The 23,144-nt window shown below is 39.7% G+C and overlaps 1 protein-coding gene and 1 long non-coding RNA gene across 2 annotated transcripts in view; both read left to right on the top strand.

Moving 5' to 3' along the window:
- The window catches only part of GDAP2 (ganglioside induced differentiation associated protein 2), a 65,596-nt gene extending 57,697 nt beyond the window's left edge, over positions 1-7,899 (top strand). The window contains exon 14 of the mRNA XM_025934507.2: positions 1,312-7,899. Coding sequence (XP_025790292.1) covers positions 1,312-1,359 — 48 coding nt within the window. The 3' untranslated portion in view covers positions 1,360-7,899. The remainder of the gene's footprint in view (positions 1-1,311) is intronic.
- Positions 7,900-13,698: 5,799 nt separating this feature from the next.
- On the top strand, positions 13,699-22,853 carry LOC147578285 (uncharacterized). Its single transcript, XR_015255034.1, has 2 exons — positions 13,699-19,054; positions 19,763-22,853. It is a non-coding gene; the product is annotated as an uncharacterized LOC147578285 (long non-coding RNA).
- Positions 22,854-23,144: the final 291 nt, after the last annotated feature.

The following is a 23,144-nucleotide window of genomic DNA, read 5'->3' as shown; positions in this document are numbered from 1 at the left end:
TTTGCCCTTCCTACTTTATCACAATTTAATGCGGATGTAAGAAACCTAAAACAATATGGTAGTCGAATGGAACGGAGAAATCTTAAAGACAGATAGTGAACCATTTCTTTTCAGATGAACTTCAAAGTTGATTTATTTGTTGAGGCATGTTTCGTAAGCATAGCTTCCATGCGTGTTGAGGATATAGGATTGGTTAGTATGAAAGATCTTGATGGGCAATTCTGAAATACAAAACAAAAACAAAAAGGCTTTCCTTAACTTTTTTTCAAATAACATGAAATAACATGAAAGGCAGCCAATCCTAGGATTTGTTTCTACCTAATTTTTAGAAATGTTTTTAATATCTGGTCAGATTTGTAATCAGAAAGTAAGTTTTCCTAGATATTCTCTTGTTTTCCGGGCTAAGGTCCCAAGATCAATTCTTGCCCTAGAGCATCTGCTCTGAAGAATATTAGAGCTTTTGATTCCCTTAGATAACATTTAGCCACCTACTGGGTTCAAACCAGATACATTTAATGCTCTGTCATAACCAATAATGTAAATGTACCGTAAAGCAATGTTATTTTCATCTGTCCGCCATTCTGCTTTCCTAATTATTATCTACATTGGTGCTAAACAATTCTGTTTATGATTTACTGACAAACAAGTTTTTTGTCAAATACTTTCCTTAGATATGAGAAATGAATCCTAAGTCCAATAAGTATAATCAGAGGTCCATCTACCATAAAGTGAACTGTCTTCATTTTTTTATTAAGATAAAGTTAGCCAAAATGAAGTCAGGAAATTTGCCCTTACTCTTCTTTTCCATCATTCTACATTAATTTAAGATGCAGCACACAGTAAGACAATACAGTCTAAAAAAGTAAATCTGGGTGTTAGATTTGAATAGACGAGGATTTAAATTCAGACTCTTCTGGTTACTGCTGGCTGGCCTTGGGTGAGTTCTGCAAGCTGTGTGATCCTTGGTGTCTTCTTCTGTAAAAAGAGGATGTTATCTACTTCATGGCATTATGTGAGAATATGAAGGGATAATGAAAGGAAAGTGCCGATAAAGTGTCTGGTATATAGAGTTAAATATTAAGTAATGAGGTTATTTAAAACTATTACCATCCTGATTACCTCTGCCTACTCTACACCAGCTCTGGCTGACTCCAGCGGACCTGGTTTGATGGCTGAGGGCCTTGCTCAGGGCCACGCATGTGCTAGACGTTTTACAGAGGCCATATCGCCGACTGTAAATCCCGTTCTTTCACATTCCCATTTGAATTGGTTTTATTACTTAATGTTCTTGTCTTTTTTTTTCTTCCACAGGAAAATGGGCCTTACTATACATCTTATCCCCCATCACCAGATTTGTGACCTGCCATCCTTTAGCGCTACTGGTTTCCAGGGACGTCACTTTCTCCACGAATTGCTACCTATTGAAGTGATATTCATTTTTGCTCTTCAGATCCAGAGAGCCTTTTGTCCCCACCTCTCTGGTATTTTTTTATTGACTGTATATTTTCTGGCACATAAGCAATCTGAAAATGGTAGGCCATTCCGAACTGCACACTTATTTTAAATTTGTATATTTGTATCAAATGAAAATGTTCATTTTTAGAGGGTTGTTAATAGAAATTGGGGAGCAACTTTTGAGTATCTTCAGTTTCCTGAGAGGACACTAGATTCTCCATTAGACCAGCCACCAGTGTTGTCCATGCCATCTCTCTAACATTGCACGCTTCCTTTGTGTACTTCACTGTTTCTCAAAATATATAGAACCAGTGTGTGCTGACCATAGATGCATTGTTTGCTTCAGATCCTGGCACTACATTTTATGCAGATAATTTGGTTATGATAAAAGAGAATTGTCTGGGATCAAGGATGTGGAAATGTATCTGATCAAAATACCAAAATCATTAGCAAAATATAGGTCTTAGAATCTTACTGCACTAGTTAAGACGAAGATTTAAGGACTGAAGTTCCTTGGATTTATGATTTGTTAAGATTGCCACTGTTCTGGTCTCAGTAGTGGAGGACAATAAGACCATATCTTCCGCCTTTTTCCTATAATCATGGGTGATTTGGTTGCCTTATTTTAGAGGACTTCACTTATTAGTACTCTTAAGTGAAAGGTATCTCTTAGACTCGATCAGTGACCCTTTCGAGAGCGTGGTCTTCCCAGAGGTGTGATTTTGTTTGGCTCTTAAAGCTACTCCCTCTAAGGACATTTCCTCGCAGTGTCTCTTGAGTTGCCTACATCAATATGGAGGAAGTTTGTTGAAGCAAATGAAATTCCAGATCGCATTTGCCACTCAGACTCTATTTGTGCCTTAGCTTGTTTATGAATAAGAACCAGAATTACGATACCTACCTCACAGAGGTATCCTAAGAGCATTTAGAAAGGGCTTTTTATGCCTTTGGGTGCAAAATGCTAGCGGAGCTTATCTAGGGTGTCGTTTCGGTCAGTCTTTAAATGATAATAAATAGACTTGAGGGTACTACCAGGCACTCCTCTTGTCCTTGGCACCTTCTGAGTCATTTTTCTTTTCGTGGGACAAGAGCTGCTAGTGAAAAATCCCAACCGTGAGGACCTCCTTCCTACTTTGTCCAGAATTTCTTCTGGCCTGCTCCTCCCCCAATGCCACACTTTAACAAGAGGCATCTGTTAGCCATTTTAAACATTTCTTCTTGAGTTAAGGTCAAACCACTGTCATTTCCGTCTGGTTGTCTTCATATTCCTTTTGATTCCTATGCCACGCCCCTCCCTCAGTCCATCCTGTACATTGGGGGTTCAGGGAAGAAAAAGTAGAACCCTTCTGTTCCAGTGTGTTCAGGATCAGTGCTTCCAAAGGTCCCATACATCTGTGCCCAAGTTAATCGTTCAGTGGCGATAAAGGAAACCTCCTCCTTTTATGACAGAGAAATTCCCCTATAGTTGTATTAGCTCCATTCAAGCAACAGGGGGCTTTACATTTCTTCGATAAACCCTCTTCTCTTTTGTATGTACTGGACACATTTGCTTTGCATCAGATATCAAAGCCACTTAGCTCCTTATATGTGCTTATTTGGTAAGAGTTTCCTGTTATGTTCCCTAGGTCATCAGATCCAGACAGCCAGTCAGTTGGCTGGTATTAGGCTTCCTCCTTCCTCTCTGATAGCACTGCTTTAAATCCCTTAAGCTTTGAGCTTTAAAAATCTGAAAAATTATCTTCATCTTCTCCAGGCTATTATTAGATCAGAGTTGGGGTCACTGGGAGCGGTCATTAAAAATATACCACCTTTTCTTTTTTGAAAGTGGACTGGGCTACCTCCAGTTGGCATCTGGCCTGAATCATTTCCTCTGTAGATAATAGAGGCTGCAAACTACTTTGCCGTTCAAAAGGAACTAAAATCATTGGAAAGAATAATTTGGAAAGAATGTCCCTCTGCTATATTCATACGAGTATATTAATGTCTAGTAACACAAGCAAGATTTCTACATATAGTGAAATTCTGGTTCAATTGATATCCTAGGGTATAAAGGTATGAAAGTAGATACATATCAGCCCCATTTCACAATTTAATGGTGTCCAAAGATAAGGGCTGTACTTTTCAGTGAAACTAAATTTGGTATGGGACCAAGCTCATGCTTTTATAGCTGCCTAGAGTGTTATATAATGAAGTTGTTTCAGCGCATTAAGTCCTACGAGGGGAACATAGTGACCTTATGGTGAAATGATCATGTAAAGTTCAGTATGTATCTGCCTTTGTCAACAGGTTGCGTTGTCTGGATAACGTGCCATTTTCCAGGGACACATTAGAGGATAAAAGGGTGACTGGGTGGAGATGAGATGAGCACTAGCATCTGATGTTAATTCAAAGCCCCACCAAGTCTTTGATTTGATCCAACTTCGGTCATGCCAGATGCTAGACGAATTGAGGAAGAAACAACTTCTAAGATTTTAATTTAATTCATTAATTCATCCAAGGCATAATAGGATTTTTTAAACAAGCACATTTCTTCAGCGTATATTTGGGTTCTTCTTAACTCCTCTATATCCAAGTTTCTTGCTAGCGAAAATAACGTCTGGAAAAAAACTATCTTTATTAGACTCCTAAAGCTTAGAGATCAAGTGGTTTCAAGATTTTCTTTTCTTTAATATACATCTTATTTCACTGGCTGGTGCTCTGTTATATTTATTTTTTCAAAGGAATCCAAGTAGTTTGAGACCAAACAACAGGATTTTTAATTTTGATAGGAAAAATGGATACAGGTTTTTGATCACATATCTGAAATCTGAAAGGATTAAAATATCTTGCATTTTTATAGAGGGATGAGAGTAACCACTCCAGTAGAAGAACAGGGCCTGACTATTTCTCCCTGTTCTCCATTTGCTTAGATATTGTTTAATGAATTCATACTGTAGGTAATGGTTTCTTTTCTTTGCAATAGTTAATAAGAAAATGATAAAATGTGGTTTCGGTATAAGCTACAAATCGCTCTTTGTGTTTCCCCTGATTGTGTATGTATATATAGAGAGAGTTTATGTTGATTAATATATGAATAGAAATGATTAGAATTTGAAGTACTAGAAGGAGGACTGTATTTTAAGACCAGTGGATTGATTGTATTAATGACCCAGAGGACTATAAGGTACTATAAGGTAAGGACTATAAGGTAAGGTATAAGGTCAGATGGTAGTTCTCTTAAGTTATAGTCATCATAGTCCACATGCACTAGAATTTTTTACCTACACTGGCACTGATATACCTCATGGTACATGATTGACTCTGATTCAGGATTGCCTGAAACCATGAAAGATTAAAGGAGGACTCTACCTGTGATCTAGGTCATATCAGAAACCCAGAGATTATAAGGATTGTCCAGTAGGCCAAACCCTGTATATATATACATATACATATACATATACATATACATATACATATACATATACACATCCTATATACGTCTACCTTCATACATATGTATGTGAATATATATGTGTGTACACACACACACATACACACACACCCAGTAATCCACTTTGCATCACATTCTTTGAATGTGGTTTCTATGGCCCATATGTAGATAACACAGAGCAATAAATAACATAGTTCAAGCTTTGATTCTATCAGAATAGCCCTTAAGCAGATGATATCAAGGTCACTTTATGTGTTAGTGGCTCTTTTGGATATTAGTTAATTTTGTTTTCCTTGCTTCCAGGAATAGTATCTAATCTTTTTACATGAAACAAGCATGAAATGTATAGGGTCACTGAGTTCAAGAAGAAAAACAGATATTCTGTAGGTGAATTACACTAACAAAATCGTAACTGCTGAATGATCTAATATTTTTGTTGAACGGTTAAAATTAATACATTTTGTATATACAATCATACTTTTCCTTTGCGGTGTGTTTTGTTAGTGTAAGCGCACAGTCATCATAAACTGAGCCAGCACTTTGTTAGACCAATTCTTGTGGGCCAAAATATTTAAATAAGAGTTTAACATATGTAAATGATTTTAATTGCTGTTGGGCACAGAAGACCCAAAAATGTTTTCTTGACATGATCTTAAAATGTGTTTATTCAGAATTCAGAATGCTTTTATGAATATTTTATTTTACTTTTTATTTTTTTTTTAATGTTATTTTTGAGAGAGAGAGAGATACAAAGCGTGAGCAGGGGGAGGGGCAGAGAGAGAGAGGGAGACACAGAATCCAAAGCAGGCTCCAGGCTCTGAACTGTCAGCACAGAGCCAGATGCAGGGCTCGAACTCAAAGACTGCGAGATCATGACCTGAGCCAAAGTCAGAGTTTTAAGCAACTGAGCCACCCAGGTGCCCCTGAATATTTTACATTTAAAAATATATTTTGGTCTTTCTGAAGTTGAAGTTTGATCCCATCACTCTGTAAATATAGCCTATGAAGAGCCAGTAGTAAAATGGTAGTGTTTATATTGAACCATAGGGTGGGATAGTTTGTTTTGGTCATTTACACCTGGATTTTCTGTAATCACCAAAGTTAACCTATGGAGTTAAATGCAGTGAATTTTACTGTCAACCTTCTCTATGGGGACTTGGACTAGTGTTTCTCAAACTTTAATGCGCGTACAATAAATCATCTGGCAATATGTCAAAATGCAGATTCTGATCCAGTAGCTCTGGTGTGGGGCCTGGGATTCTCAGTTTCTAACAAGCTCAGGTGATTATCAATACTCCTGGTCCCAAGACCACAAGGAAAAGAGCCAAGACTATATTCAGCTTCCATATTTTCCCTGTTTCGAGGAAAGGAGACATAACTATCGTAATCCTTTCTGTGGGCCAGGCACTCCGATTCATTATCTCATTTAATCCTACAAATCCTGTGAGGTCGATGATGATAGAGAGGTTAAATGACCTGCTGAAGCCCACGCACACAAGCAGTGCATGACAGAGGTGTGTTTCTCAAACTTGAATAATGCACATCCCCTTTTAGTAAGGAGAGGTTGTCTTAGTTCCTCAGTGTTTACTCCATTATTTATTATGTTATCTCAGTATATATAAAGCTATGTATAATGCTTTACGCTTATAGTTCTTGCACAATTATAAAACCAGAAGAAGTTTATAGATTAGATACAAGCAAAACTATAAAACTAATACAACTTAAAGTAACCATAACGAAATAGGATGGACAACGATGTTTTGCCCAAACAGAACTGTCACCCGTAATGTGATGATGGTACTGAGCCCTGTAGCACAGGTTCCTTCAGGGTTAGCACACACCCGCCCTGTGCTGTGTGTGCTGCGTAGTGACTCAGCTGTCTCCCCCGTGTGTCTCAGTTCAGACTGTTCCTTTCATTTGTTTAGCACGTAGTGGTATCACTTGGCCTTCATCTAGCTTGAATGTATTGTTCCCCTATTAAGTCAGCCTCTGTTCTCCATAAGCCTTCCGCAGCCAAAGCAGAACCCAGCTTTAGTGTGCAAGTAAACATAAATACGAACGTAGGCACTTAAAATGTCCTGGCAAAATTGGGTTTTAAAGCAGTTTATGTTAATAAACTAATATCCGGAACATGAATATTAATTATTTTGAAGTTTTTCATCAGCACGGAAAATGTCTAATTCTCACAGTAAACTCATGGATTCCCCCAACCAAACACACACACACCCACACACTCACATTCCCCCCCACCATTCCCCCCACCCCCTGACCCAAGAATTTTTAAGGATGGTTAGTTAATATTGGTGCTTTGGCCCCTAACACACCTGGGTTCAGACCTCAGGCATGGTTCTCCACCTTTTCTGAACCTCAGTGTTTCCATGTGTTCAACAGGGATAATAATACTCATTGGATAATTAGAAAGAAATGCAATAATGTTCATAAAGCATGGATGGTTAAGTGTTTATAGAAGGTAGCTACCATTGCTTTGATTAGAAATAATAATAACTGGGGCGCCTAGGTGGCTCAGTCACTTAAGTGTCCAACTCTTGATTTCGGCCGAGGTCATGATCTCACAAGTCATGAGATTGAGCCCCGTGTCAGGCTTCGCGCTGGGTGTGAAGCCTGCTTGGGATTCTCTCTCTCCCCCTCTCTCTGCCCCTCCCCCACCTCAGAATAAATAAATACTAAAAAAAAAAGAACAACTAACATTTGAGGTCTTAGTATGTGCCTTCTACATTGCCAAGCTCTTTATATATGTTACCTTCTACATTGAGAGAGAGAATCAGGATTCAAATCAAAGTCTGATTTCAAAACTCATACTCTTAAGTAATAATACAAAACATCAATATAAGTTGCTTATTTAACAAGCTTATTGAATTTTAATTTGTATTTTCTCAAAAATACTATAAAACTAATGATGTTTCTCTGGAGGGGATATGGCTAAGGTTTTTTTAAACAATTGTGTAATGTGCTAAGAAATTGGCACAATAAATATGAATTGTTTTTCAAGGCTATCATGCTAGGTTGTGGTCCAGTAAAAGGGTATTAGGACCGTTAGGCACAACTTGTACATTAATGTTCTCTTGCACATTTAACATCTGTAACTAATGATAACATGAGATTCTTCCTGAATCTCAATATAGCTTTTTTGCAGGAAAAAAAAAGAATTCCTCCCCCTCACCACTATTATATTCTTTGATAGTTCTGAGAAATAGTCTGCAGACATCTAAGTTTCACCTGTGAGACATATTTTTAAAAATTGCCCTGTCCTTTAAAATAGTTTCAAATAAGTTTTTTACCTTCTCCTAGTTTTCTAAAATAAGTTCTGGAGTTCTGAAAAGAACTCCAGATATGAACAAGCATATCTGTAGGCTGGGTTTTTACTGTTTTGTGTTTTTTTTCTAATTGGGTGCTGGGAGAAAATACCAGGAGAGAGTTGCAAGAGGAACTCATTTATTAACAAAGATAGTATGTATCAAAATCAAGTTCTTTCCCTACTTCCTAAAACATACTTGCACAAATTATTAAGGCAGTGGAGATACATGAAACATGAGGCTGCTACTGAATTCTGTAAGGTCTGTTTTTAAAAATATATATATTTTCTTTATGACATCCTATATAGAAGCATAATAATAATCTATGTCGTGGAAATTATTGTTTCTGATCCAGCCTCTTTTCCCCATCTGCAAGATCTTTAAGTTCAATGAATGTATGGCTCTCCATCAAGATAGAAAAGATGTCCTCTCTGCCTTATCCTGTAGCCCAGCATTGGAAAATTGTTCTGGCTTCACATTACAGATAAGGCCCAGTTTTACCTGCTTTTCTCCAGTTTTAGCAGCCTGTTACTTGATTTGGGTTGTAAGCCCTACTTCAAGTTATTTTTCCTCTTTCTCTTATTAAAGGCAAATAAGATCAATTCATTATAACTTTGGATGGAATGGCCTCTCGTCTTTGAATTTTTAAAAAAAATCCAAATTTATTTTTTTATAAGGAGGTATCCAAAGTATTTGACCATTTCATTATGTCTTCTAGTTGAGATGTGTCTGACATTTTCATTTTGAAATGCTTATTGTAAATGATAACATTGGTTGTTTAACACATTGTCTTAGGTGGGTTGTTATCTGTGAATTTTATTTCTAATAACAAAGTAAGTGTTAAAACTTACTATGAAAGGGGCATAGGTTCTCAAACAGATGAGGAAGTAGAGGGCCAGGCAGGTTAAGGCAGCAACGTTGCGCTCACAGCCAGATCATGGTGATAGTAGGTAGTTTCAGGATGACCTTGCCTTTGACATTCCCTCTGAGACCTCTAAACAAGTTTTGTTTTGTTTTTTTTAACTTATTATTTATCATTTATTTTTTTATCTAAGTTGCACTTGCTCAGCCAAGTTCCCTGGGAGGACCAGAGTTCAAGAATTAGCAGCAGAGTTATCAGTCAAAGTTAGGTAAGTGAATGCACAGTTCACAGTTCACAGCAGACATGCTGCACAGTTGTTTTCTTTGTAAAACACTTAGTACAAGACCAGAACTATGAGGTGCTATCATTTCCTTGTTGAATCCATCCTGTTGCTGTGGAAAATGTTGTCTTAGTAAAGTCGGTTTGGAGCCTCACGTACCCCCATGGGAGTTACACAAGGAGTGAGAAAAAGGCAAGAACCCCATTTTTTTTTTTTTTTTTTTTTTTTTTAATTTTTAGTGGAGTGGCATAGGGTAAGACTACTCTGCATCTATGGCTTTTTGTTTGTCTTGTTTTTATGTTTATATAATTTATTGTGACATGTATCAAAATCAAGTTGTAAATATAATACCATCCTATATTATATTCTTATGGATATAAAAGCTCTCGTGACTATACCTATTTCTATTCTAGTTTTATGGAGTATATCCTTTATTGGTATGTGCATTTTTTAATTTTCTCTTTACTTTTTTTGGCATCTTTATTGAAATGTAATTCACATATCATAAAATTCATCCGTTTAAAATGTATACTTCCATGGTTGTTAGTATGCTCAGTGTTATACAGCCATCACCACCATCTACTTTTAGAACATTTTAACACCCTAAATGGAAGCCCCATACCCATTAAGAGTCATTCTCCATTCCCACTCCCCTCCACCCTTCCTCCTGCGTTGTTTGGACTTTACTCCTCCCTCTAAGACACAACTCCATGTTGCACGATTGGTAGAACAGTGTCTCAATAAGTACCTATTGAATGAATTAATACCCACATAGGTCCCTAGCCATAGCAACTGAGGAGTAATTGAAAGGGCAGTGGAATCAGTGTCAAAAGACTAGATTCCGATCCTGACTGATGCTTAACAGGAGTGCTGTTGTGGCTATGGAGTCACTTAGCCGTACTAAGCCTCAGTTTTCATACCTATAAAACATTGATAGCAGTGTCTACTTCACAAGATGGTTGTGAGAATCACCCGAGAAAATATAGTCACAACACTTGGCGCAGTGCCTGGCCCACACTAAGAAAGTCACTGACGTTTGTTCTTGGTAAAAGAGAAACCCCTAGGTTGGTGACCGGGGGAAATGCCTGCTACCAGATCGGACATTAGAGAAATCTGGCAGCAGGCATTTGCCCTGGTCGCCAACCTAGGGGTTCCAAGTAGTGGCATAGCTCCTTCTTATTGCCATTCTTCCCAGTTTCCTTCCTCACGAGAGGGAATTCTAAAGTACGACTTCCAGCTGTTCACTCTCCCTTGACCTCCCAAATGCTGCCTCTCCCGTTTCCTCTCCAGCACGATCGCTGCGTCCTCCTCACGTGTGGTGTTGATTCTCACATAGTAGCTACTCCATAAGTTACTTTGTACAGAAGCGAGGGTGTCCAATGTCAATGCCTAATTTAGGCAACTGATAGCCTGGGACTGATTGCCAGGCCTTTCAGGGACAAGGGGACGTATTTAACTCTACTTTTCTCTCATAGCCACCACCTCCCCCTGCCTGTCGAGTTGCCTTAGCAGATTTGCTATACATGCATCTTACAAAAACATCCCGACACAGTAGTAATGAAATAATAGCAGCTGTCATTTACAGGATACCAGACATTGCGAATATATTATCCCTAACTCTTAAAATAAACTTGCAGGTTAGATTATTTCCCCCATTTTACAGAAGAAAAAAAAAGAGAAGAAACTGGGAGCACTAAAGAAACTGCCCATCAGGTAATTTTAGGGAATACGTTTTGGAAAGGCAGAGAAGATTGGGTAAATCTATCTATACAGAGTGTCTTCCTTAAGCTATCAGGCTGTCCATTGTATGGCATTTGGTCTGGTATATAGAAGCATAGACCTCAATTCAAATCCCAGCTCAGCCGTTTACTGGCTGTGTGACCCAGGCACGTCTCCCAACCTCTTTGAATTTCAGCCCTCTTATATGTAAAGAGTACTTACCTCTTAGAGTTATTCTGAGGATCAAATGACTTAATACTTCCAAAAGTCTCATAAACACTAGCTGGTGTCTCATTTAAGTATTCTAATTGCTGTGATCAAAAGTGTCTCACTTTCCAGACTTAATCTTGGCTCCTTAATCTTAAATTATGTCACATTCCCAGTTCAGAAGATGATGATGTATTTGGTATGTCTTTCCTTCAAGAGAAAAATGACATTTTAAGTCAGGAGTTGGCAAACTTTTTTGGTCAAGGGCCATATCATAAATATTTTAGGCTTTTCAGGCCATATGGTCTCTGTCACAACCATTCAGCTCTGCCACTATAGCATGAAAGCAGCCACGGACAGTACTTGAGCAAATGGGTGTGCCTGTGTTCAATAAGACTTTATGGAGACCGGAATGTAAAGTTCAACCAACTTTTCAAGTATAACAAAATAATATTTTTCTTTGTTTTCAACCGTGTAAAACTATAAAAGTACACTCAGCCTGAAGGCCATGTGAAAATAGGCAGTGGGCCACCGTTTGCCAACCCCCGTTTTAAATAATTCAGTGTTTCTCTAAAACTGATGAATCCAGTAGAGGCCTAATTAAGAAAAAGCAATTTGGAGAAAGAAAAAATCAAGAGCCAGTCAGTGTATCAACTGGCTAGCCCAGATCAGAGCTATGTATTGATCACTCCCTTGCCTAACACAATTCATGCAACCCCTTTGAGCTTAACCTTTGTATCTACAAAAATGAAGATGGCGCTACCTCTCTGACCTACGCCTACTTCCTCCGGGCGATGGGAGTTTTATAATAATTATTATTTATTGTATTTATACCTTTGTACAAGATATTTGACTCATTTTTGTTCTTATCCTCTTATTCCTACTTTACAGATGAAGCAGGGAGGCTCAGAGAAGCAAAAAACTTGCCCAGGGTTCTAAACCCCATAAGCCTGCCCAACCCACTCAGTAGAATACAGACTGCATGGGAATAGGGAGCTCATTGGACTCATTACATGCTATATGCCCAGTGCCTAGCCTAGTACCTGGTATATAACGGACATTGCATAAATGCATGTGCAATGAATGAATGAACGAACAGATGAATGAATGAATGAATGAATGAATGAATGAATGAATTTTCCCTTATGCCAGTGGTTCTTCATCTTTTCTTAGGTCAGGGACACCTCTGAGAAACTATTTTGAAGGTCTGGATCATCTCTCCAGATAAATATCAAACTGAGAAACCTTACATTAAGTATTTGGCCAACTATTGAAAGAAGATGCTGTTTATGTGTTCTGAATAATGTTGATCACAGTTCTTTTCATAAGCATGGAAACAGGATTTGGAGATGTCTTATTTCTTTCCTTTTCTTGAAATAATTATATCAAGGACACTAAACATTAAGACCTAACATGTTTTCTGTAGGCACTCATGGCTCCCAGGCATATTTCTCAAAACTTGATTCCCTTAAAAGTCACTTTCTCAAAAATTACCACTTAAAAAATGACATTTATTGGTCCCAAGTGCTTCAACAGGAAAAGTGAGAAACCACAGCCTGTTAGGACTAACATGCAATTTTTTGCCTTCAGAAATACAGTTGTGAGGGTAACATTCACAGCTCACTGCTCAGAAGCCACTTGGATCTGCGTCCAGCGTGTTACTCAGGATTGGCCTTCTGCTGCTTCTCCTTCTTGTCATTTACTTACCACATCGCATTCCATACCATGGTCTCCTGTTAAGGAGAGAGAGGGTTATTAATATTCAGACATTAAATTCAGATGTTACTGATTTTTATTTTCTCCTCTAAAGCATCTGCCGTTTACATACTCTCATCATTTACATCAGAACCTTTAGGTCATGACTCATTTCAGGTAAACTGTGAGATTAAGGGTATTTTGTTTTCACGGAGTGCTATAAAAACAAAGTCTGTTGCTGACGGAGACTTAAAAAAGAACATTCAGGTACTGCATTCACTTGCTCCTCCCTTTTTACTCCCTTTACTGCACCCCCCCCACCAGCCCTTGACCACCCCCCCCCCCCCCCCCCCGGAAAGAAGTTGCTTTCTAAAACATGAGTATTACTGTGTTTCTGGGATAAGTCACTCTATTCACGCTTTGGTCATGGTGTGCCATTTAATATTCCCCATGGCACTTACCGCCAGGGCTCATATTCAACCACATCAACTGTTAAAAGTACCAAAATAGCTGCCATCCTGAGCCCTGCAGGTGCCCTTTACTACCCTCATCCTTCCCCCAGGTTCCCTGGATCTCCACACAATCCTAGCAACTAAAGGGATAATACCACCTGTCCTTCCAGCACCCTATGCCAAGACTATGGCTAGCACCTCTTCTGATTGGTCAGTGCCACATTTATTAAATACTACATTTATTGCCATATTCATATATATATATGAATATATAGGTCATATATATATATATATCTATGAATAACTAGGGACATAGACTTTCTGTTTTGTTCATTGCAGTGTTCTCAATATCTCCTTGAACAGTCGCTGACATGTAGTAGGTTTTTAAATCATTGCTGAAAGCAAAATGTATTTTTGCTTATGGTATCCAAGAAGTAAGATCTGAAGCAGGAGAATCACTTGGTCAATCAGGATTTGGGAACTACTTGATGAGTCCTAGGAGCAGGAAAGCCATAAGAATTAAGAGGATCCCCATATAATACATTTTTATGGATAGCCAAATTTTCTTTCCTTTGGTTAGCAACTTGGCTTCACAACATTAACTCTGAATAATTTGCTTCCCTCCACGCCGGGGAAGGGCTGTTAAGTGGGGATTGGGTTTCAGGTCCCAAATTGCCTCATTAATGACCAAATACTAGACCTGGAGGTAGAAGCTGATTTTCTACCAAGCCAACAAGATGTGGAAACCTGTGGGAAGGCTCTGAGGTGATGAGACAGCCTTGCAGAGGAGTTTTGTGCAGTCTTCTAGGATGGTGGAGACTGAGTCACCCATAAAACGAGCCAGAAAGCCTAAGTGGCCAGAGCTGTTCCTGTCCTTCCCAACAGCTGGGCCTTCACACACACACACGCAGAGAGAGTGGGCACTGATGAATGCTTAATACCTACCCCTGGAGCTACCCTCAGGTAAAGTTACCCCACACGAACCTGGGCACCATCGTCAGCATGCCTCTCTTGCCAGGCTAGGAGACAGACAAGAGATGCTCGTGTCACATCACCTCGGCAGAGTCCAAACAATTCAGTGTGGTGCATTCTTAAGAATTCCCTAACACTTCCTGCCTTTCCTTAATATCCAGCTGTGAGTGTCTCTGAACTTCGGAAGCTATTCCAAGCCTATGCCATCCATTATTTTTTTATTTTTACTCTGTGAGATACAATCTTCCACGTGTTCCAGATTTGTCTTTTTCAGTGTTCAAGGACTACCTGCTAAACCTGGCGTTTTATAACTTGGTGATTATTTAGTTCCGTGCTCACCTCCCTAATGCCTCCTGTCTTCATGTAATCATCCCCAGATGAATGTAGCTCTTCAAGAGGCCCCGTGTGCTTGGGGGACCTGCCAGGCACCCGGATGCTAACCGTAAACTACCTCTTGGGTCCATTACTCTTCTCCATCACACCAAAGAGGTGCTCTATTTTCTCCCTCATGACAGCAAAATGATTGAGGTGGAACCAGATGGCACTCTGCCTCCTCGTTTCAGCTCCCATGCCATAAACAAGTCTCCCGGTTTTGGTTCATTTAGTGCCAGGTGTTTTGCATTTTTGTTCTCTGTTGATTTCTCTGTTTAAAATGGCTCCCAGTGCAGCACTCGAGTGCTGTCTGGTATTCCTAAACGCAGGAAGGCTGTGATGTTCCTTACGGAAGAAATAAATGGGCTAGATGAGCTCCGTTCAGGCATGAGTTGTACGGTGCTGTTGGCCACAGTGTTAGTGAGTCAACCAAATAAGGGGTCTTTAAACAGGAACATACAGAAAACAAAGTTACGGATTGATTGGTTGGTGAAAAATGTTTTGACCAGAGGCTCAGTGAGTGGAACCTAGTATTTCTCCTAGCAACAGTGTTTCAGGATTCACTGATTTAGTGTCCCAGCACCTTTATAAAACGTAACTACCACAAACAATAAGAATCAGTTGCAGTTGTGAGCAACTGAATCCACTATATTTGTTCTACTAAACAGTTAACTAGACACAAGTTTACTTACTACCTACTCAGAAAATCCTTGTTAAGCAGCTACCATGCACTGGGCTGTAGGAACACAGGCTTGCACAAGAGGGTCAGAGTCCTTAACTTCATGCATCTTCTAGCCTGGTGGGGACATTTGTAAACATGCAAGACACGTATGAATCTGATGTTAATGACCAGTTCTGTCCCAACAAGGGATAGACAAAATCCTTGGTCAGGAGGGACTAGGCAGATGTCTGTTCGTCAGTTCTTGCCCACCTATCCTGTCAGTCCTCCTATCTGTACTAAAATGTACTCACCTACCTGAAAGTTCCTCTTCACTCACTCCAGTATCCAGGGAGAACCTTGATAGGTGACAAGTTAATAGGTCCTTCCCCACTTACAAGAGAGCTCTGGGGAAAGCCTAGTCCAAGTGTTGCAAAAAGGTTATGTTTGGACATTAACTGATCACAGATGCTTGCATCACTGTAATGAGAATGACCAGGGCGCCCTCCTGGGCTGAGCAGGGAAAAGTTCTGGAATCTAATAGTAATAACTGGTGTATTTTGTATTTGCCTAACTCCCCATGGCTGCCCTATATCTGATATTGGAATGTCTGGAAGCACACAGAGTCATTGATCCATTTACTGTGTGGTAGTAAATACCACAGACTTTCTGCTTAATCAGGGCTAGACTGTGATTCTAAACCCTCTTGCTGTGCACTTCACGGTTTTCCATATGATTCTAAGAATCTGCCTCGTCCAAAGTGTCCTGGGTCACACTCCACAGTCTCTCTTTAAATACTGACATCTGCCCTTTGAACTTGTCTGGGGACCACGTGCCCATCCTCAGAAAGGGAGCCACCAACTCCCCGCTTGTATTTGTGATGGCTCAGTCCCTGCCAGCCTCTCCCTCTTCCAGCAGAATGTCATCAGGAGGCTAATACATGATTTATGAGAGCCTCGTGCTCATCTAGATCCTTTCTCAGCATGCCGGTCTGTACCAGCCGTCTGCTTGTGTGATCCAGGATCGTGTGGGACCCCTCCAGTCCGCTAGAGACAGGTGACCTTATTGCCCAGCAACAAATTTCAGAGACTTATTTGTCACTGTGAGTAGTTGCTCTGATTTCAAGTTTTAACATTCAGAATCTTCAAAAAAGATGCTGAATCTTCAGCTATATTTCTATTGCTACAGACATTTCTCTCCCTGTTTGCTCCTTGGGAAATCCTTGCAGTAATCAGATTGCCCAATGTTAGACAATTCTTCAAACATGGCTTTGGATGCAGCCTGCTGTGTAATGCTCCCTTTGCATTTTTGCAGTGAGAAAAGGAGTTTTATTAACCTTCCAGGTAGGTTTTGGTGAAAGACAGGAACTTTGCATCTAGAGGGTGCACTGTGCAGTGTCTGTTTTGAACACCACACTATTCACAGTGCTGAGCACGATACCTGTACTATTTATTTTTAATAAATATTTGGGCTAACTGCTCTCTTGGATTCTCACATTAATTGGAAGCCCTGCCCTTTATAGTTACTTCTGAACATGACATTATAAATATGTACTTCTTGACTACACTACATTTTAAAAATAGCTTGCTTACTGCTGAGCTATGAGCGGTATTTCACTGACACCCGTTTTTATGTTTTTTGCTTGTTTTTGTTGTTTTTTACTTTATATTGTAATATTACTATGAAAAACAAGTAGGCATGTGTCTATAAAGCCATGCATTACAACCAGGGGGTAGAGAAGGTAGGAAGAAGAGGCAGGAAAATCAGTCTTGCCTTGTTTACATATCTAAATAGCTAAATGACTTTCGGTGTAGAATGAGTTATTTGCAAAGAAGGTATAAAAGATGGATATATGTTCATCAAAAATGCATTCTTTAGCAAAGGAGAGTGTCTGTTCCATTGTAGAAAGAAAGGCTTAATAGTGTGCTGTGTTTTAAGGGTTGAAGATTCTTTTTCCTGCTTTCCTTGTTCATTGCACTTAACTTGTTAGAGTGTTGGCAGAAGGAACACAGGGCTCTGGAATTACAAGACCTGTGTTTGAAACTTCGCTTCTCCATTTTCTTACCTACCTGGCCTTTATCTCTAGACCTTATTCTTGCCTTATAATTATACTGCATCACCTCAAAACGTAGCTGAAGGTAAATTAGAAACTAGAAAGCGCAATATCCGACTAGAAAAGTAGCATCGTCACATCCTTTGTAAATAAGATCAACCCCCTGACTCTGGATATTGTCAGAATTCACCAGAATTACATCTTTTATGAAAGGCTTCTGCTCACCCAAGTCTAATGTAATAAATGCAAGGACTTTGCCAAGGCAAATTCCTGAAAAGAACACAGTGCAACAGAAGCAGTTCACAAAGTCCTGTGAGTTTTGGTCAATGATTACATCCTGTTGCAGTGTTAGCAAGGGTTGGCAACCAACCTGGAGATAGAGAAAAGAAGTGACGAAAATGTCAAGATTCCTCAAGCAGATATGTCACGGAATGAATTAGAGTAGACTAGGACATTGTGTTCAGCGATAAGGGCCAGGAGGTTTGGCCATGTCCATACCAAATTATTACTGTCCTGTTTGAAGAATCTCACTTTGCCGTGAAGTGTTGAAAACAAATGCATTCCAGCAGAGAGTTGTCAGTCCTGCCCTTTATTCTGGATGACCTACGGACAGGAATAGCATACTGTACTTTCTTGTCTTATAGTTTTAACACTTCCTGTTTTTCAAACAAACATTTAGGACTCGTGGTATGACAGTTGCAAAGTGATCGTTTGAGGGGACGAGCTTTATTTGAATTTGCAGCTATCCCAGAGAGACTGCACAGTAATCGTGTCCTTGTTCGGTCGTGGTTTCAGTGAAGTGTGACCTTGTAGAGATTTTCCAGAGGGAATCCGATCTGAGAGTATGTTGAACTCAACCGAATTTTGCAACATGTCTAAGAACATTCCTTTGGGCACTCCTGAGTTGGATGTTTAACTCCCTTAGCTTCAGGTGTGAGGAAGGCACACAGGAATAGAAAAGGTATGTTCTCCATGTTTTCCCCAGGAAATTTGTTTGCCAGAAGTCTCCTGAGTCCAGCCCACTAACTCCATGGTTCCCCAAGCACGTTCTCCCACTGGGTGAACCAAGAGGCTCCGTACTCTTCTCTCAACCTCTTACTAGAGGAACTGATCTTCTGACCCAGGTTATCAGGCTTTGACCTTTGGCACATTTGTCCTGGTGTCCTTATACAGATAAGCACACCTGAAAAATGGGCTAGGTGAGAAAGAAAAGAAAAAGTGGTACCAATGAAGCGACCAAAGGAAAAATGGGAAAGGAGCTACCAGGAAATTGAAGAAGGGAAATGGAAATGGATAATGAGGTGGTGGGGGAAGAGTTTTCTTGAAGAACATGCTGTACCAGAGGGTCACTATGACCACCTCAAAGAAGAAATTCTGACAGAACTTCTCTCTTTCTTCCCAGGGGTCTCTGATCATAGATCACACACCAATGAGTCTGGGAGAAGAAGTGGAGGTGAAAGGTCAGATTTCTGAGCATCCTAAATTCTGCTTCACAGTCCTTTACGGAAACTATGTTCCTGCCTTGCTTATTTAAAACCATCAGTAGGCAGTGATAACCTCAGAGAGAGGCTGAAGTAGTGTGGAGGTAAATTGTAATAACTAGTATTTATAATTCTTTACCACAGGCCAGGCAGTATTCTAAATATATGAACACATTTGATTCTCCCAACAATCCTGGGAGGCTAGAACCTTTGTTATCCCCACTCTACAGATGAGGAAACTGAGGCACAAAGAGAATTAAGGCCAGAGTCCTATTAGTGGCAGGGCCAGGATTTGAACCTGGTGTTAAAGTATCCAGGCCTCCAGTTTGCCAACTAATAGTGGCAGACAGTTACTTTCTTAAGGATACCTGTGAATTGGTGGTGGGATCAATGGGAATTCAGACTCTTAGGCTCCCCACACAGCTTTGTGAACCCCACAACTGGCACCAGTGTTAAAGGCTGTTGAACACTGTTGAAGTATTTAATGTTGAGCTTTATACAAAGTAACCAAGAATGTGCTAGCAACTAAATGAGAATATATATTTGATCTTAGAACTGAGTATTTTGTCCTGTCATTTAACATTTATTTGCCCTTTGTATGACAAGATTTGTCTTGGCAACCACCCATATAACTGCATGTCCCAGGATGACAAGAAATGGGCATTCTCCTGTGGTAACTTGGAACAGAATGTTCCTGATATGGAGAGACTAGGTTCCAGGGTTAAATGTATAGTTACAGTCAGAAAAAAAACAGATATTTGGTACACCAGGACTCTAGGGTTACTCATTTGTTCTCTTTGGACAACTTCCAGATGTGCTTTGGCCAAATTAATCAGAAAGATGATTTTCTCTTCATCTCTGCCCCATTCCCTGTATTAGAGACCGGAACCTTAGCTACACAAATTCATGTTGGACGTAGGACTCAAGCTGAGCTGCAAAACATACTTGTTTCCATTGTTTCCACTGTCTTTAGTTTTTTCAGCATGAATTTCCATGCCGCATGTAAAGAACAAGCCTTTCATTCAGACCTCAAGTTTCCAACAATAGGGCCCCAGCCCATTTTTACAGCCTCGTCTTTTTCCCACTACTTTCCTTCACCTCCAACACATTGGGCTGACTCCTGGCAGAGTTTCTGCAGCTCTGAACTTCTACTGTTCCTCTGAGTATCCTTTAAGCCCTGTCATAAACCCTATCCTCCAGGAAACCTCCGCCAGTTCTCCTAACTTCATTGATCTCCCCCACCCTGAACTTGATCCCTATTTGAAGGCCCTTACTGTTAACCTCCCTGGTAAAAGGATCCTTTGTGTTCCTGTCCCGTGCCCCATGTTCCTCCGGTGGAGGAGTGTGTGGCTTACAATACCTTTCTTAAACAGCCTCGCTCTGCTTTGTGCCTTGCCTGATGTGTATATACATTGTGAGGGGACATGTCATCGATATCCAGTGTTAACCAGAGAAGGAATCTTAGAGATTCACTTGTATCACCTTTTCATTTTATAGATGAGAAAAAGAGGTGTGCAAAGGCCAACCACCCAAGGTCATTGGTGACATGGTGGCAGAGCCAGGCCTCTTGGCTCCCTGTACATTACGATCCTTCTAAAATGTGGAGGGTCACATGATGTCAAGGGAGAATATTTGGGGGGTTGTGAAATTGTATGGACTATTTATATCCTGATGGGAATAATAGAGCAGAGAGGGGAAATTGATGATAAAATTATTGCAGGGGGGAAATTGTTGAGTATGTGAGAGGGGATAGAATCTGGTGCAGGACTTCGAAAATATCCTGGACACTTTACCCATTGCGACAGTAGGGGACACTGAGTATGTGGGTGTAGTTGTAGGTATATTGGTAGGTAATCAAGAGAATGTGGACATTTTTTCTTGAACTCTCCTGTTTTTTTCTTTTGATTAAGAGATAGGGTTTTTAGCTGAAAATGAGGAAGAGGGAAAAGGTTTTAGAGGTTTGAAATGAGAAGAGAGAAAAGTTGTCTGGGGAGTGGAAAAAGGAATCGATGAAGGAATTCTAGCATGATTGTGGTCAGCACTTACCACTTGAGGTTTGTGGTCAAGCAGTGTTTTCCAGGCTATTGGCCCTCTGGACATTTAGCATCTCTGGCCCTTAGTAATACCCCTCACTGATTGTGATGATCAAAAGAACTCCCGGTCACATTTCCAAATGCCCCCTAGGGGACTGATCTATTCCTAATTGAGAAAAACTAGGACACCAGTCACAAAGAAGCATGCTTTTCTGTAGTCACATTCACCTGCCGGCAGGAAGTAGGTAGCAATCTGAATTTAGGACTCTTGGGGTTTGACAGTCAAGAACATGGGCAGGAGAAGAGGGGGAGGGGGATTGAGGGTATATGTAATGGAGTGATTGTAACAGTCAGATTTTCTGAGTGACAGAAGGCCCGCGGCTGGCTCAAAGCATCTCAGGAACACCCCAGTGGTGGAGGATTTCTGGCGACCATTCAGGGGCTTTTGGATATGTGTCTAATTTCTGGCTATTACAAATAAAGTGCTATGAACATTCTGGTACATATGTTTGGGTGTACGTATACATTCATTTCTCTTGGGAATATAGCCAGAGTGGACTTGATGGGTCATAGGGAACATGTTCATTTAGCTCTATTAAAAACTGCTGCTCATCTGTTTAAAGGTTACATGTACCCCTACCTATGATTCAGCCATTCCATTTATCCAAGAGAAAACAAGGCATATGTCCACACAAAGACCTGTACATTAGTGTTCAGGGCTGCTTTATTTGTAATAGTAAAGAACTGGAAACAGCACAGCTGTCCATCAACAGGTGCATAGATCAACAAATGGGGTACAGCTGTACAATGGAATACTACTCAGCAATAAAAAACAATAGCTAAGTCAACATGGATGAATTCTAAAATCAATATGTGAGTAAAAGAACTGGGTACAAAAATACCTACTCTGTGATTCCATGAATATAAAATCCTAGAGAAGACAAACTGATCCATAGTGATAGAAAGCAGATCAGCGGTTGCCTAAGTATCAAGTGGTGGGGAATAGAGAGAAGGAATGGGTTCCAGAAAGTACTAGGAAATTTCTGGGGGTGGTGGACATGTTTATTTTCTTGACTGTGGCAATTGCTTCATGGGTACATACGTATGTACAACTCACCAAGTTATACACGACAAAAATATGCAATTTATTGTATATGAATTACACCTCAGAGCTACTAAAAAAAAATTAACCTACCGAATGGTTTTCCAAAGTGGTTGAACCAATCTGTACTCCATCAGCAGCGTGTGAGAATTCTAGTTGTCTACCACATTGTTGCCAACATTTGGTTCTAATCAGTCCTTTTAATTTTGGTGGTAGTGTGGCGGTATCACATTTTTGGTTTTCATTTGCATTTTCCTCATCAAATGACATTTAGCACCCTTTCATCTGCACATGGGTCATTTGAATATCCTCTTCTGTTAAATGCCAACTTCAAGTGTTTTCCCATTTGTCTGTTGCATTCTTAGTCTTTTGATTTGTAGGTCTTTGTGTATTTGGATGAGGCCCTTGTCATGACAGGGAGGGAGGGAGTTCTCTTCTCAGTCTGTCACCTCCCTTTTCACTCTCTGAATGTTGTCTTTTGATGAAGAGTTCTTAATTTTAATGGAATCCAATTTATTAAATTTTTCTCTTGTTTAGTGGTTTTTACATCTTGTTTTAAAAATGTTTGCCTGCCTAAAGTTGTAGAGATACCGTCTGTGGTTTTGGTTTTGTTTTGTTTTGTTTTGTTTTGTTTTGTTTTGTTTTGTTTCTGGTAGCATATTGCTTTAACAATCATATATACACGTCTATGTTTTTTAAAAAATTTTTTTGGTATACTGTGAAATAGAGTGTGAAATAAAGGATCAATGAAACTTTTACTTTAAGGGATTTCAGTTGACCCACCATTATTTATTGAAAAGACCATCCTTTCCTGTACTGAATTGCGATGACATCTTTGTCACAAACCAAGCAGCCATATGAAAACCATTTCTTAAGCCTTATTTGTAGTTTTCTTCTGCTGCGTTTACAGGCTTTGTATCAAAGCTATGCTTTGAACACATAGGTGTTCTTTATACCCTTTTTTTTTTTTTGCAATTTTTGTTGTAAGTTTTAAAGTATTTCCAAGTAAAAAGGAATATGTATATTATACAACATATATATTCTTTTTGTCTTCCCCGT

The sequence above is a fragment of the Puma concolor genome, chromosome C1 (genome assembly GCF_028749965.1).
Source record: "Puma concolor isolate L17-30 chromosome C1, mPumCon1.1.hap2, whole genome shotgun sequence".
Classification (NCBI taxonomy): Eukaryota; Metazoa; Chordata; class Mammalia; order Carnivora; family Felidae; genus Puma; species Puma concolor.
This window is presented reverse-complemented; position numbering and strand designations above follow the sequence as displayed.